General features: G+C 51.0%; 1 protein-coding gene across 8 annotated transcripts in view; it reads left to right on the forward strand.

Moving 5' to 3' along the window:
* Positions 1–311: 311 nt before the first annotated feature.
* The window catches only part of GOLGA3 (golgin A3), a 58,002-nt gene continuing 42,110 nt past the window's right edge, over positions 312–16,203 (forward strand). For 2 of the 8 annotated variants that reach the window (XM_035099314.2, XM_035099319.2), the window contains exons 1-5: positions 312–501; positions 6,122–6,472; positions 7,561–7,833; positions 10,126–10,238; positions 11,274–11,727. In XM_035099314.2, the coding sequence (XP_034955205.2) occupies positions 6,352–6,472; positions 7,561–7,833; positions 10,126–10,238; positions 11,274–11,727 (961 nt within the window). In that variant the 5' untranslated portion in view covers positions 312–501; positions 6,122–6,351. Of the gene's footprint in view, positions 502–1,883; positions 1,959–6,121; positions 6,473–7,560; positions 7,834–10,125; positions 10,239–11,273; positions 11,728–16,203 lie in introns of all 8 variants that reach the window. The other 6 variants (XM_060269507.1, XM_035099321.2, XM_035099320.2 and 3 more) reach the window with 6 other exon arrangements.

Raw genomic sequence — 16,203 nt, forward strand, 5'->3', positions numbered from 1 at the left:
GCGATTCCCCCACCCCCGTGCCAAAAAACAAAACAAATGTTTAAGGCAGGGAGAGTGGCAGAAAGTCAAACGTCACAAAACCACCCGAGCAACTTCCCTCCCGGCAGGTCCGACCACATAAAGCGTCCGCCGCCGTGCGCGTAGCGGTGGTGGGGAAACACCGATTCCCTTTCCTGGTTCCGCCCACGGGACGGCCCCACCCTTGTTTTGACACCTCTCCTTCCCCTCCTTCCCATCCCCACCCCCGTCTTTTCCTCCGAGCTTTGGCGCACTGTGACAGGGGGCGGGATCCGGGAGGTGCTTTTTTTGCTGGCGGAACTAGGGGAGATCATCACACACATAGCCCTGCGCCGACGATTCTCGGCCCAACAACCCGGGCGGTTGTTTCCGGGGGGACGGGAAAAAACGTCGCGCCGCTTTGGCTTGGCTGGAGATGCTGTAGCAGCGCCACGTCTCGGGCAGGAGGGAGGGAGAGAAAACATTGGAGTCAAGCTCGGGCAGGTCAGTGGGGAGGGAATGGGGCCTGGCTCGGGGTGGGTGGGAGGAGGGTGGATTGGCTTGGGACCCCCGCCCCTCCACAGCAGCTTGGTGTCTTGGGGTTGGTGGGTGCTGCCAGGGGGGGAGGGCAGGGGTGGCCGGAGGTGGGAGGCAGATGTTTGTTTTGAGGAGGAGGAGGGGGGCGGAGGAGATCAGCTGAGCTGGAGAGGGAGGGGACCCCCCTCTCTGTTTTTCTCTGTGTGTCTATGTAGTGTGTGTATGTGTGAGAGAGGGAACGTATTAGTGCATATTAATGTATTTTGGGAAATATTTGGAATGGCCTCTGCCACTGTGTTTGGATTCCAGGGCAATAGCAGACCAATCCTATTATTATATTTGTGTGTGTGTGTGTGTGTGTGTGTGTGTGTGTGTGTGTGTGTGTATTATACTGTATATGAAGGAGAGGATGCAATAGTGGATGTCGTGCATTTTAAGGAAATATTCGAATGCTCAGTGGCATAAATATGTTTAAAAATCTAAGATATTGATTCCCAATCCTATGCATGCCTTGTCAGAAGTAAGCCCTACTTAATTCAGTGAGGTAGGCATAGGATTGCAGCCTAAGGGCTATGTATCCTGGAATGAAAATAATAATAATAATAATAATAATAATAATAATAATAATAATAATAATAATAATGTGCTTTGAAGTTCTTAGTTCTTTGCACAAAAACAATATAATATTGTGTGTGTGTAGGAGAGAGGCATCCAGGTGGCTAAATAACAGGATGGAGACTTGAGCAATGGAGATCTATTTATGCCCTTATACTGTATGTGATTTTTTTTTCTGCCTTCTGAATAGGAGTTCAGGGCACTGTACATGGCCCCTCCCTTTTCTTATTATGTACTGCAACCCTGAGAGGTTGAAACAGAGCGACTGGCCCAAGGTTGCTCCATGAGAAGATTTTGGCTGAGTTCTGCGCCTGGCTGGAACGAATTACTAACTTTTAGGATGGAAAGGAACTCAGTGTTTGGAAGTCTGAGTGTATCAGAACTGAATGTATGTTGTTGGTTTTTCATTGCATTTCTGCCTCAAGTTTCTTCATTCATAAACCCTGAGGGAATGTTCATCAGGGTTCTTGGGCAATCCAGGAAAAATAATCAGATCCAAACCTGCTGAGGTTCAGACCATAGCCTTGGGTCTGAGTGAATTATTGGGAGTCAGTGGTTGAGTAAAATGCTAAATTTAGATCACCCTAGAGCACCAGAAAATATTTTGATGCAAGTTACTCTATGGCAATTACCCTACATTTCCTGAAAACCTACACCACTGGTTTAATGATACAAAGCCTGTGTTTTTCTGTTTTGTTCAGTACCCTCACCTTTACCTTTACCTTTATACCCAGGTGGTGCGGTGGGTTAAACCACTGAGCCTAGGGCTTGCTGATCAGAAGGTTGGCGGTTCGAATCCCTGTGACGGGGTGAGCTCCCGTTGCTCGGTCCCAGCTCCTGCCAACCTAGCAGTTCGAAAGCACGTCAAAATGCAAGTAGATAAATAGGAACCGCTACAGCGGGAAGGTAAACGTCGTTTCCATGTGCTGCTCTGGTTTGCCAGAAGCGGCTTTGTCATGCTGGCCACATGACCTGGAAGCTATATGCCGGCTCCCTCGGCCAATAATGTGAGATGAGCGCACAACCCCAGAGTCGGTCATGACTGGACCTAATGGTCAGGGGTCCCTTTACCTTTACCTTATATCTTTGTAGGCAACAATAACTGCTTTGGTCCCAAAGACTTAAAATATTTATAAATGACAGTGATCTTTTAATTCTTGATGAAAAGTATGAGTATGCAAGGTTTTTGATCACACAAACCATATCTAAACAACAAAGCCACATAATAGTGTTCTATTATTTTCAACAGGGATTGCTATTTTTGGTGCAATACAGCTATCATGAGCTCTGCTCATGACTTCTACTCATGATCTATCTTCTCATTCAATTTGATCTTCCTAAAACAGAGCTGGAGAACATGTGATCCGCCAGCTGTTGTTCCCTTTGGCCTTCATTGGTTCTTCTTTCCTCTCCAATGCAACTTTTGCTATCATGCCTCTCTTTTCAATCTGACCATCCTTGCATGGCAGTAAACCTTCCTCACAGCCCACTCTTGTCCTAATTCATTCGTCTGCAATATGATATGAGTGTTGGTTGCTCTGCCAGATGTACAAGACTTCAATAAACAAGTGCTTAGTTCTGTAAGTGAAACTGTCTGGGCACGGAAGGATAAAATAGTCTAGCTGTCATGGGGAATGGTGAAAATAAAAGGCAACTGGCAGTACAAATTGCAAATGAAAATAGTTTATGCCTATTGCAAGGGGCAGGCTCATCATTGCTCTGATCCAGCTAGTGCCGTCAGTGTACAGATATATGTTTCATGCACAGTAACCTCATAATTCTTGCGTGGGTGGGTTACTTGGGGCTTGCACCTGTCTGGTGCTTTGTTTCTTGCATCTTCATTTCACCATCCACACTCCAGATACAGCTCTGTGCTGCCGTTTCCAATCTGGTTGTTTAGTGCAGTCCTATATTACGTAGCTGCCCATTTGACACACTGGTTGTGCTTTAAAGAGCTACTGGAGGCACCTTATGTTGGCTGCTTTTGTACCTTGTTTGTTCATTATTGGTATGTGTTTAGTTTTAAGTGCTTCATATATGTTACCTCACAATAACCTTGTAAGGCAAGTAAGTATTATTTCCTTATTGCACCTAAGGAACGGAGAGCAGGGAAGCTGAAGTTTGTGAGGAAGTGGGTCATATCAAGCCACCTGGTCACTTAGAATGATTTTGCTTATTTCTCTAGCTGTTTCTTTGCATAGCGTAATGCTAGTATGCTCTGAATGCTACGCGTGGGCTAAGCAAACCTTGCTTTCTAGGGAGTGCCCTTTAGCATATTTATTTAAGTATTGGGAGTGTTGTGCTAGCAGCTAACCAAATACTACCTTTCCATGGAGGCGCAGGTTGCATCCACAGCAAAGGTGGCATTTTTCCATCTCCGCCGCATCAAGCAGTTGGTCCCTTACCTCTCTCGCCCCGATCTGGCCACTGTGATCCATGCGACGATCACCTCCAGGCTTGACTATTGTAACTCGCTCTACGCAGGGTTGCCCTTAAAGCTGACCCAGAAACTCCAGCGGGTGCAGAATGCCGCGGCGAGGCTCCTTACAGGGTCCCAGCCGCGGGATCACATTCATCCAGTGCTTTACCAGCTGCACTGGCTCCCGGTGGAGTACAGGATCAGGTTTAAGGTGCTGGTTTTGACCTTTAAAGCCCTATGCGACTTGGGACCCTCGTACCTACGGGACCGCCTCTCCTGGTATGCCCCGCGGAGGACCTTAAGGTCCACAAACAATAATATTCTGGAGATCCCGAGTTATAAGATGGCTAGATTGGCCTCTACTAGAGCCAGGGCCTTTTCAGTACTGGCCCCAACCTGGTGGAACGCTCTTTTACAGGAGACCAGGGCCCTGCGGGATTTGTCATCTTTCCGCAGGGCCTGCAAGACAGAGCTGTTCCGCCTGGCCTTTGGGTTAGACTCAGCCTGACCCCTGTGTTTTCCTCCCTCATGGCTTGGATTTAGGGACTACTTGAAATGAGGCTGCACTTTAAATTTTAATACTGTATTTTAATCTGTATTTTAATTAATTGTTTTTATGTTTTATTGTAATTCTGTTGGTGTCAGCCGCCCTGAGCCCGGTTTTTGACTGGGGAGGGCGGGGTATAAATAAAAATTTATTATTATTATTATTATTACCACGCAAGCTGAGAGGTTATAAACACCTACAAAAATCAGAGCTGGTTCTGTTTCCTCCTGGGCGACCGTAGTTCACTGGTAGCACACCTGTTTGGCATGCAGAACATCCCAAGTTTGATCCCTGGCATCTCCACTTTAAAAGGACACAATGCTTGTAGCTATTTGCTGTATCGTGTGTCCTTCGGTTCTTCCCCATCATTTAGATTAGGCAGGTGGGTCAAGCGAGTGGTGGGTGCATTATTACTCCAGCCACCCTTAAAGAGGAGGTTGTGCAACGGCTTCTAAAGAAGCCAGAGATCTGTGATAATGATCACCCAGTCATTAATACCATTCTTGGGCTGGGATAGTCTAAGCTGCTGTGACTCATACTTAGGAACCTTGAGGGTAACCTCACAACTGGATTCCTGTAATGTGCTCTGTGAAGAGCTACCCTTGAGATTGGCTCAGAAGCTGCAGCTAGGTAGCTCAGTGGGGCATCTGCTGCACTCGTACAACACCTGTACTGCCAATTAGCCACCCAGTCAAGTTCAAGGAGGGTGTTTTGTTGTTATTGTTGATTCCGGCTGCTGTAGTTGCTGCAACTATGTTCTATGATTATCAGGGTTGTTTGCTTATTTTAATTATTTTAGTTTGGATTGTGCAGCACTTTGATATTTTTGGAAATGGAAAATCAGTATATATATACGAAATAAACAGATGAACAAATAGTCGGCCATAGGATCTTTGTCTATGATGGACCAGCCACGCAGAATTCAGAAGAGAGGGCAGATTTCCCCTTTAAGTGCAGTGCTTTTTTACTTTTTCTCCATAGGAGTGAATTTACACCCACAAGTTGATGGCCACTAACTCGGATGGCTTTAAAAGAGTAGACAAATTCATGAAGGCTAAGCCCAAGCTCTGCTTCGGTCGGCATCTTCAGGATGACTCTAAATACCAGTTAATGGGATCACCACTGGGGAGAGGTGCTGCTGAGCTTAGTTTCTGCTACTGGGCTTCCTGTAGGCATCTTGGTGGCCACCTACATAACTTGTGGCAGTGAATCTCATTTACAGTCATATCTCGGTTTAAGTATGCTTCGGTTTGAGTACTTTCAGTTTAAGTACTCCGCGGACCCGTCTGGAATGGATTAATCCACTTTCCATTACTTTCAATGGGAAAGTTAGTTTCAGGTTAAGTATGCTTCAGGTTAAATATGGACTTCCAGAACCAATTACACTCATACTTCAGGTTGAGTACTCCGCGGACCCATCTGGAACGGATTAATCCACTTTCCATTACTTTCAATGGGAAAGTTCGCTTCAGGTTAAGTACAGACTTCCGGAACCAATTGTGTACTGTAATGCTCTCCTGGAAATCCAGAGCTGCCTGGACTCAGTCTGATCCCTAAGTTTTCCTCCCTTATGGTTTTTGACCTGGGCCTTTTAAAAAATGAGCATTTAAAAATTTAAATGTAAATTGTATTTTAACCTGTATTTTAACTAATTTTCTTTCTTTATGTCTTATTGTAATTTTACTGGTGTTAGCCACCCTGAGCCCAGTTTCGACTGGGGAGGGTGAGGTATACCGTAAATAAAAATTTACTATTATTATTATTATTATTATTATTATTATTATTATTATTATTGTATGGATGGTGCCATTTTCCCTATATGAGGTCCAAATACTGTAAAGAAAACCAGTTGGCTATTGGTTTAAGTAGTGCATGTGATTGCTCCAACATAACAGAATGGTTTTTGTGTGTGTGTGTGTGTGTGTGTGTGTGTACAAAAATTAAAATGCCTTTTTGTCTTGAGAGTGTGATGCAACTTAGTAATTGCTTCCCCCCCCCCCTTGCAGGCTACTGTAATGCTGTCCTGGAAATCCAGAGCTGCCTGCTGACCGGACTTGGACTGAATTGAGTTGCCTGCTGTAAAACTACAGATGAGAAGCTTGGTATTGTGTCCTCTTGCACAGTCTCCTTGCTGGCAGCTCTTCTGATGGATAGAACCAGGACTCGGCAGTTCTCTTGAAAAGTGAGTTTTGTTCAGCTGGGGAAATATTTCCCCTGCATCTTAATAGCATCTGCCATGGACTCTTCGGTGATCCTGCTGGAGAAGCAAGCCAGCAACGGGGGCCCCTACAGCTCTGAGCAGCCTGTGGAGATGGAGGCCAAATTGGAGCGGCCAGCAGAAGGAGATGGCCTTCATGGTAAGCCGTTTCTGCAGATCAGATTTGTGTTGCTGCAAGGAATGTGTTTCCGAAGGTAGCGCAGTCAGGCTAAGGACATAAGGCGGGCAGTGGACAACCTGAGGAAGTGCCATCCCTCTTTGGGCCTGCCGAGAGACACGGGTGAAGTCCACTGTTTCCAGGATCTCTCCTCGTTTTGAGATTTTAGTGCAGTGGTTCCCAAAGGGCATGGCGTGCCACGCTGGTGTGGCAGGAGAGGATGACAAGGGTGGCAGGAAGATTAAAGGACCATCAAAGAAACATTCAAATGTTTCAGTGTAGTATAGTATAGTACCTGTTTTTTATATTCAAAATGAGAGCAAGAGCGTCAAGTGATAAATTTGGTGCGGTGGGAGCAAATTTTCATTCTGAAAGGGTGGCACAGAGAAAAAAGTTTGAGAACCACTGCTGTGGTTGGTGAGCTGAGAGTTGGTTTAGACCCTGGCTAAGAACCCGGAGGCTGAGGGTGACGGTGTGTCAGAAGGAAAATAAACATATATTTAAATTTTTAATGCACTTTTTTTGGGTAGCTGTGTATTTTTGTAATATTTTGTTTAAGTTGTCCGTTGTTGCTTTGGTTTTTTGTACATCCCTTAGACATATTTTTAATGTATTAAGTGGTATAGAAATTAAATAACCCAATCAAATCAAATAAGGTGAGCCCTGCTGGATAAGACCAAATTGCCATCTGCGTTAGGCCCCTGTGCCTGAGTTCCCCCCCATCCTTTCCCTAGCATGTCTGGTTGAAGGGTCAGGAGCAGGCAATTTGACAGAGCTCTGCTTGAGGACCCAGAGAGCTGCAGCTAGTCAGGGTAGATAATGCCCTTGACAGATTTCGTATAATGCAGCTTCCTGTGTTCCCAGTGCCCTTCTTCTGAGCAGCCAAAGGTCCCAGGCTAGCCAAACCAGGTGGGCCTTTGCCCAAGGCATTTCTATTAGCGGGGATGCTTTAAAGACCTAGGATATCCTCTCTTTATAGGAAGGGGAAACAGACTGGAGACCCATCCTTCCACCCCTAAGTTTGTGAGGGATATTAACCTAGTGCAACCCAATATTCTACTCTTTTCCAGTGACTAGTGTAAATGGCAGCAAAGTGCCAGCTGAAGGGGAATGCCCGGTTCCAAACAGCAGCGAGGTGCCATGTGCGAATGGACCAGCATCTCGCTACCCTGCCTCTTCTGACCCCAACGGCAGCCCACGTGGGGAAGTACCAGCTCCAGGTGTGCCCGGTTTCCATGACAACCTAAAGTCGTCTCAGGGAGCTAGTGCTGAGGGCATAGTGCTTAGGAAGGAAGCGTTGCAGTCCCTCAAACTAAGCCTTCCCATGCAAGAAACCAAATTGTGTAAGCATCTGTTTATGGCGGAGCCCCCTGTTTTTTTCTCTTGCTCCAAGAAAAAAGAAAGCACCCTCCCCCACTTTCCATTACTCTCCTGGCCTTTGCAGACTCTGTCTCCAAATATCACTTCAAAAAAAGCTTGATCTGATACTGTAATTGTGCTCTGTGGCAATTGATGCTTGTGACTCTGTATTTAACACACTTACTTTACTTAACATTGTTGGACTGAATAAATTTTGGCATTACAACACTGTTAAAAATAAAGGACCTTTATTGCTTTCCTTTTTTTTCTTTTTGCATTCCAGTTAGACATGTGCAAATTCATAATAATTATATTGTATAAAGCCAGCCTTGTATTTTAACAGGTGCCATAGGTAACCAGGAATTCCATGTAGGTGGATAAAAGTGCTGGCAGAGGCAAGATGAATTGCCCTGTCTCTAGCCTACTTGGTAGAAAGCTATATTTTTCTACTAGAATCTTCTCCTTGGCCAGCATGAGAATACAGACTACTGTACTAGCTGTTAGCAGACCAGTATATATATATATATATATATATATATATATATATATATATATATATATATATATATATGTGTGTGTGTGTGTGTGTGTGTGTGTGTGTGTGTATGTATATATATATGTATATATATATATAGATATATATAGATATAGATATATATAGATATATATAGATATAGATAGATATAGATATAGATATAGATATGCAGGCTGATAACTGTTTGTTGCACTTACTTACAAGCCTGTACCATGCACAACATCACCTGTTTAGATAAAAGCCCCAAACACTTGAGGTTTAGCTAGTTATTTATCTGTGGGCATTTATATCTCACCTTTAAAAATGGTCCATAATATTAAAAGTTAATGTAATGAAACAAATATTAAACAAGCAGCATTAAAAAAAATATCAATTGGCAGGGAAGAAAAGCAAATAATTAAAATACTTGGGGGGAAAACTTTTGGTAAGGCCAGACAAACCTTCCTTGTGGAGAGCTTTCTACAAGTGGGAAGTCACCACTGAGAGTGATTGTAATAATCCGTTTTCAAATCTAACCGTGAGACCACAGTTCAGTCAACTTGTCCCGTGGCTGCCCACCCCTTCCCTCGTGCTAATAAAAGTATGGCAATTAAGAGTTCTGCAATAGGCAGTATTCTTAATCTGGAGGGAGCTGTGAATAAGTTGCTTGAAAGAGCTGTGGGTTCTAAACTGTGCACTCTTAATATCAATGCTTACACAAGGTGTTGGGGTTTGGGGCACTTTTTTCAGCTGCACGCTCACCTGGCTAAAACCGCATGCTTTGCTTATCTGCATGAATATTGTAGTAAGTTGTGAGATAGGGGGTAGTCAACATAATGCCCCGCCCCCAGATGTTGCAGGACTCCCAGCACCCATCATCCTGACTGTTGGCCACAATGGCTGGGGCTGATGGGAGTTGGAATCCAGCAACATCTGGAGGTCCACCATGTTGGTTAGCCCTTGAGTTATGGAAATAGGTTTGGTGTTGCCCAGCTCAGTCCTGCCACACAATTCACATATAAGTGGGACTGAAGCCAGCTTTTTATGAACAACTTATATCGGGAGATGATGCATTTCAGTGGATAGCCAGTTGGAGGAAAAGCCTGGGGATCTAGATCCAAGCCTCTGCTCAGCTCACAGTGACCTGAGGTTGTCACAGTGCCTCAGTTCCTCATTTGTAAGAGGAGACTCTGCTGACCTGACTCTTGTGGGGATGCAAAAATGGAGGATTCTGAATTTGCTTTGCATCCTATTTGCTTTGCTTTACGTCCAATTTAAAGCAAGCAGAATCTTGAAATGTAACCAAATTATACACTGAGGTGGGACTTGCTGACTAGTCAAACCCAAGAGCTGGAACTGATGTCCTTGTTCCCTTGAGCTGCATCTTCTCCATGACCAATTGTTAACAATCTCACAGTGCATCCCAAATTTTTTTTGTCTCTTGGTGTGTTTGAGGTACTGGGTCCCATTCTGGGCAGGGGTACAGAATGGGTACTGTTAAGCCTTGGTAGATAGAAGCCTCATTGGCTGCTCACTAAATTAGCTTCATTTCCCCCCAAAAAGCATGCAACCATTCAGTCTAGTAATTGAAATGAAAGAACTGTCACTCTTTTCTGCCTCTCTTGCTGTTTTTACCTTCTCCCTAATTTTTGCTAAGCAACATACATTTCTATCCAGCCTAGTAACACACACACACACACACACACACACACACACACACACACACGCCATAAATACATAAAACCTGTCTTTCATCCTGTAGGTTCAGCCGATTCTTCTCTCCCTTTAGAGAAGGAAGAACAAATCAGACTTCAGGCAAGAAGGCGCCTTGAAGAACAGCTCAAACAGTACCGTGTAAAAAGGCATCAGGAGAGAGTAAGAACCTAACAAGTGTTTTCTCTGGTGTTTATGAATTCTAATGACTTGGGAAATCCTGTAAACTGCTCCTTGGATTCACCCTCTTTATTCTCTGAGCATATACAGTGTGCATGCCCTAGAAGGTTACTTTCCCCTCCCATCTATATTTAAAGCTAGCGGACAATTTGCCATTGAGGCTGATGCTTCTTTGACTTCCACTCTGGTGTGCCAATAGGGAACCTGTTGCTGGACTCCCAGCCCCTGCCATTGTTGATCGTTTGCCATGCTGGCTGGGGCTGATGGGAGTTGCAGTCCAGCAACATCTCAAGGGCCACAGACTCCCTATTTCCCTTCCATACAATCACAGGTAACGGAAAACAACAGTATTTGGCTCAAATCAATGAGCTGTTTCCAACTAAACACTAAGCCAAACCACAGCTTAACTTGAATGTGTGGTCTCCTTGTGTGTTCGTCTGCTGCACTCAACCAAGCCATCGTTTGGTGTAGCATGTCATTCAGACAACACACGGTAAGTCATGCCATGGCTTGGCTCAGCTCAGTGAAGCACAACAGCTGAATGACTGAGGAGGAGCAGAGTGGCTGAGATTCACTCTCTCAGAGCCCATGTTCTTAGCTATGGTTTGACTTTGTGTGGTGTGTGAACCAGACTGATGTGCACCCATGGATCTTTCACAAAACCGATGGGCCTGACACTTGTTCGTTCAGGTAGAGCCATTTTGATGTGTTAACCATACCGATGTGGCGGGGGTGTTTGCCATCCCTAAATCTGGTGGTGAAGTAGGAATAAGCTGGAACTTTAAATATTAAATTTAAATATAAACTTGAAGTATTACATTTAAAGTTCTCGCACTGAAAGAAGGAGGCTGACCTTTGCATTCAGGAACCTCAAAAAGAAACCTTGGTTGCCGTTCTGTGGTTATTTCCATTTGTTTACATGACGGGTAGTTGATTGGTTTAAAGTAAAATACTTTGGTGATCAGAAATTGTATTCCATTTATACTACTGCTGGTCACCTTCTTTTTCTTGTCCAAGCAGTCTACAGCTAAAAGCCGCCCCTCCAGTACCCTCGATCCTGAGCTGATGTTCCATCCAGAGACTTTGCCGAGGGCCAGCACTGTGTCTATGACAAAAGAATACTCATTCTTGCGAACCAGCGTCCCGCGGGGACCAAAACTGGGAAGCCTGGGGCTTCCGACACAATCAAAAGAAAGGAAAAGTTCTAAATCCAACAGGTCAAGTAGAATCCGGTCTCTGGCAGACTATAGAACTGAAGATGCAGAGGGGCATGTTCCGCTTGATTCACCAAGTGGCTCCCTGAAGCAGAATCGAAGCAGCCTGACATCGGTTGTGTCTGAGATCAGGCTAACTCCCGATCCGGATGACCAGCTGGAGAATTCCTCCCTGGCCGGAGACAGCATCTCTGATATTGACGGAAGTGAAGTAGGATTGAGGCTGGACGGCAACGAGAGCGACAGTTCTACGTACAGTACCGTGTTTCTCATATTATAAGTCATGTCTTATATTAATTTTTTCTTCAAAAAAACACGACATGGCTTATTTTTGAGGGATGTCTTATTTTTTAATAAAGTGCACGCGGGCGCTGTTTGCCGGGCTTGTCAAGCCCAGCAAACAGCGCCCGCCGATCTTCGGTGACAGGCGGGGGTGGGCGGAGAGCGGAGAACGATCTCCGCTTCCCCCCACCCCCGCCTGTCACACAGCACAGGTCGGCGGGCGCTGTTTGCCGGGCTTGTCAAGCCCAGCTAGGAGCGCCCGCCGATCTTCGGTGACAGGCGGGGATGGGGGGAGAGCGGAGAACGATCTCCGCTTCTCCCCCACCCCCGCCTGTCACACAGCACAGGTCGGCGGGCGCTGTTTGCCGGGCTTGTCAAGCCCAGCTAGGAGCGACCGCCGATCTTCGGTGACAGGCGGGGATGGGGGAAGAGCGGAGAACGATCTCCACTTCCCCCCCCACCCCCGCCTGTCACACAGCACAGGGCCGAAGATCGGCGGGCGCTGTTTGCCGGGCTTGTCAAGCCCAGCAAACAGCGCCCGCCGATCTTTGGTGACAGGCGGGGGTGGGGGGAGAGCGGAGAACGATCTCCGCTTCCCCCCCACCCCCGCCTGTCACACAGCACAGGTTGGCGGGCGCTGTTTGCCGGACTTGTCAAGCCCAGCTAGGAGCGCCCGCCGATCTTCGGTGACAGGCGGGGGTGGGCGGAGAGCGGAGAACGATCTCCGCTTCTCCCCCACCCCCGCCTGTCACACAGCACAGGTCGGCGGGCGCTGTTTGCCGGGCTTGTCAAGCCCAGCTAGGAGCGCCCGCCGATCTTCGGTGACAGGCGGGGATGGGGGGAGAGCGGAGAACGATCTCCGCTTCTCCCCCACCCCCGCCTGCCACACAGGACAGGTCCGAAGATCGGCGGGCGCTGTTTGCCGGGCTTGTCAAGCCCAGCAAGGAGCGCCCGCCGATCTTTGGTGACAGGAGGGGGTGGGGGGAGAGCGGAGAACGATCTCCGCTTCTCCCCCACCCCCGCCTGTCACACAGCACAGGGCCGAAGATCGGCGGGCGCTGTTTGCCGGGCTTGTCAAGCCCAGCAAACAGCGCCCGCCGATCTTTGGTGACAGGCGGGGGTGGGGGGAGAGCGGAGAACGATCTCCGCTTCCCCCCCCACCCCCGCCTGTCACACAGGACAGGTCCGAAGATCGGCGGGCGCTGTTTGCCGGGCTTGTCAAGCCCAGCAAACAGCGCCCGCCGATCTTTGGTGACAGGCGGGGGTGGGGGGAGAGCGGAGAACGATCTCCGCTTCCCCACCCCCACCCCCGCCTGTCACACAGGACAGGTCCGAAGATCGGCGGGCGCTGTTTGCCGGGCTTGTCAAGCCCAGCTAGGAGCGCCCGCCGATCTTCGGTGACAGGCGGGGATGGGGGGAGAGCGGAGAACGATCTCCGCTTCTCCCCCACCCCCGCCTGTCACACAGCACAGGTCGGCGGGCGCTGTTTGCCGGGCTTGTCAAGCCCAGCTAGGAGCGACCGCCGATCTTCGGTGACAGGCGGGGATGGGGGAAGAGCGGAGAACGATCTCCGCTTCCCCCCCCACCCCCGCCTGTCACACAGCACAGGGCCGAAGATCGGCGGGCGCTGTTTGCCGGGCTTGTCAAGCCCAGCAAACAGCGCCCGCCGATCTTTGGTGACAGGCGGGGGTGGGGGGAGAGCGGAGCACGATCTCCGCTTCCCCCCCACCCCCGCCTGTCACACAGGACAGGTCCGAAGATCGGCGGGCGCTGTTTGCCGGGCTTGTCAAGCCCAGCAAGGAGCGCCCGCCGATCTTTGGTGACAGGCGGGGGTGGGGGGAGAGCGGAGAACGATCTCCGCTTCCCCCCCACCCCCGCCTGTCACACAGGACAGGTCCGAAGATCGGCGGGCGCTGTTTGCCGGGCTTGTCAAGCCCAGCAAACAGCGCCCGCCGATCTTTGGTGACAGGCGGGGGTGGGGGGAGAGCGGAGCACGATCTCCGCTTCCCCCCCACCCCCGCCTGTCACACAGGACAGGTCCGAAGATCGGCGGGCGCTGTTTGCCGGGCTTGTCAAGCCCAGCAAGGAGCGCCCGCCGATCTTTGGTGACAGGCGGGGGTGGGGGGAGAGCGGAGAACGATCTCCGCTTCCCCCCCCCACCCCCGCCTGTCACACAGGACAGGTCCGAAGATCGGCGGGCGCTGTTTGCCGGGCTTGTCAAGCCCAGCAAACAGCGCCCGCCGATCTTCGGTGACAGGCGGGGGTGGGCGGAGAGCGGAGAACGATCTCCGCTTCCCCCCCACCCCCGCCTGTCACACAGCACAGGTCGGCGGGCGCTGTTTGCCGGGCTTGTCAAGCCCAGCTAGGAGTGCCCGCCGATCTTCGGTGACAGGCGGGGATGGGGGGAGAGCGGAGAACGATCTCCGCTTCTCCCCCACCCCCGCCTGCCACACAGGACAGGTCCGAAGATCGGCGGGCGCTGTTTGCCGGGCTTGTCAAGCCCAGCAAGGAGCGCCCGCCGATCTTTGGTGACAGGAGGGGGTGGGGGGAGAGCGGAGAACGATCTCCGCTTCTCCCCCACCCCCGCCTGTCACACAGCACAGGGCCGAAGATCAGCGGGCGCTGTTTGCCGGGCTTGTCAAGCCCAGCAAACAGCGCCCGCCGATCTTTGGTGACAGGCGGGGGTGGGGGGAGAGCGGAGAACGATCTCCGCTTCCCCACCCCCACCCCCGCCTGTCACACAGGACAGGTCCGAAGATCGGCGGGCGCTGTTTGCCGGGCTTGTCAAGCCCAGCAAACAGCGCCCGCCGATCTTTGGTGACAGGCGGGGGTGGGGGGAGAGCGGAGAACGATCTCCGCTTCCCCCCCACCCCCGCCTGTCACACAGGACAGGTCCGAAGATCGGCGGGCGCTGTTTGCCGGGCTTGTCAAGCCCAGCAAACAGCGCCCGCCGATCTTTGGTGACAGGCGGGGGTGGGGGGAGAGCGGAGAACGATCTCCGCTTCCCCCCCGCCTGTCACACAGGACAGGTCCGAAGATCGGCGGGCGCTGTTTGCCGGGCTTGTCAAGCCCAGCAAACAGCGCCCGCCGATCTTTGGTGACAGGCGGGGGTGGGGGGAGAGCGGAGAACGATCTCCGCTTCCCCCCCCACCCCCGCCTGTCACACAGGACAGGTCCGAAGATCGGCGGGCGCTGTTTGCCGGGCTTGTCAAGCCCAGCAAACAGCGCCCGCCGATCTTTGGTGACAGGCGGGGGTGGGGGGAGAGCGGAGAACGATCTCCGCTTCCCCACCCCCACCCCCGCCTGTCACACAGGACAGGTCCGAAGATCGGCGGGCGCTGTTTGCCGGGCTTGTCAAGCCCAGCAAACAGCGCCCGCCGATCTTTGGTGACAGGCGGGGGTGGGGGGAGAGCGGAGAACGATCTCCGCTTCCCCCCCCACCCCCGCCTGTCACACAGGACAGGTCCGAAGATCGGCGGGCGCTGTTTGCCGGGCTTGTCAAGCCCAGCAAACAGCGCCCGCCGATCTTTGGTGACAGGCGGGGGTGGGGGGAGAGCGGAGAACGATCTCCGCTTCCCCCCCGCCTGTCACACAGGACAGGTCCGAAGATCGGCGGGCGCTGTTTGCCGGGCTTGTCAAGCCCAGCAAACAGCGCCCGCCGATCTTTGGTGACAGGCGGGGGTGGGGGGAGAGCGGAGAACGATCTCCGCTTCCCCACCCCCACCCCCGCCTGTCACACAGGACAGGTCCGAAGATCGGCGGGCGCTGTTTGCCGGGCTTGTCAAGCCCAGCAAACAGCGCCCGCCGATCTTTGGTGACAGGCGGGGGTGGGGGGAGAGCGGAGAACGATCTCCGCTTCCCCCCCACCCCCGCCTGTCACACAGGACAGGTCCGAAGATCGGCGGGCGCTGTTTGCCGGGCTTGTCAAGCCCAGCAAACAGCGCCCGCCGATCTTTGGTGACAGGCGGGGGTGGGGGGAGAGCGGAGAACGATCTCCGCTTCCCCCCCGCCTGTCACACAGGACAGGTCCGAAGATCGGCGGGCGCTGTTTGCCGGGCTTGTCAAGCCCAGCAAACAGCGCCCGCCGATCTTTGGTGACAGGCGGGGGTGGGGGGAGAGCGGAGAACGATCTCCGCTTCCCCCCCCACCCCCGCCTGTCACACAGGACAGGTCCGAAGATCGGCGGGCGCTGTTTGCCGGGCTTGTCAAGCCCAGCAAACAGCGCCCGCCGATCTTTGGTGACAGGCGGGGGTGGGGGGAGAGCGGAGAACGATCTCCGCTTCCCCCCCCACCCCCGCCTGTCACACAGGACAGGTCCGAAGATCGGCGGGCGCTGTTTGCCGGGCTTGTCAAGCCCAGCAAGCAGCGCCCGCCGATCTTTGGTGACAGGCGGGGGTGGGGGGAGAGCGGAGAACGATCTCCGCTTCCCCCCCCACCCCCGCCTGTCACAC

The sequence above is a fragment of the Zootoca vivipara genome, chromosome 17, assembly GCF_963506605.1.
Source record: "Zootoca vivipara chromosome 17, rZooViv1.1, whole genome shotgun sequence".
In the NCBI taxonomy this organism is placed as follows: Eukaryota; Metazoa; Chordata; class Lepidosauria; order Squamata; family Lacertidae; genus Zootoca; species Zootoca vivipara.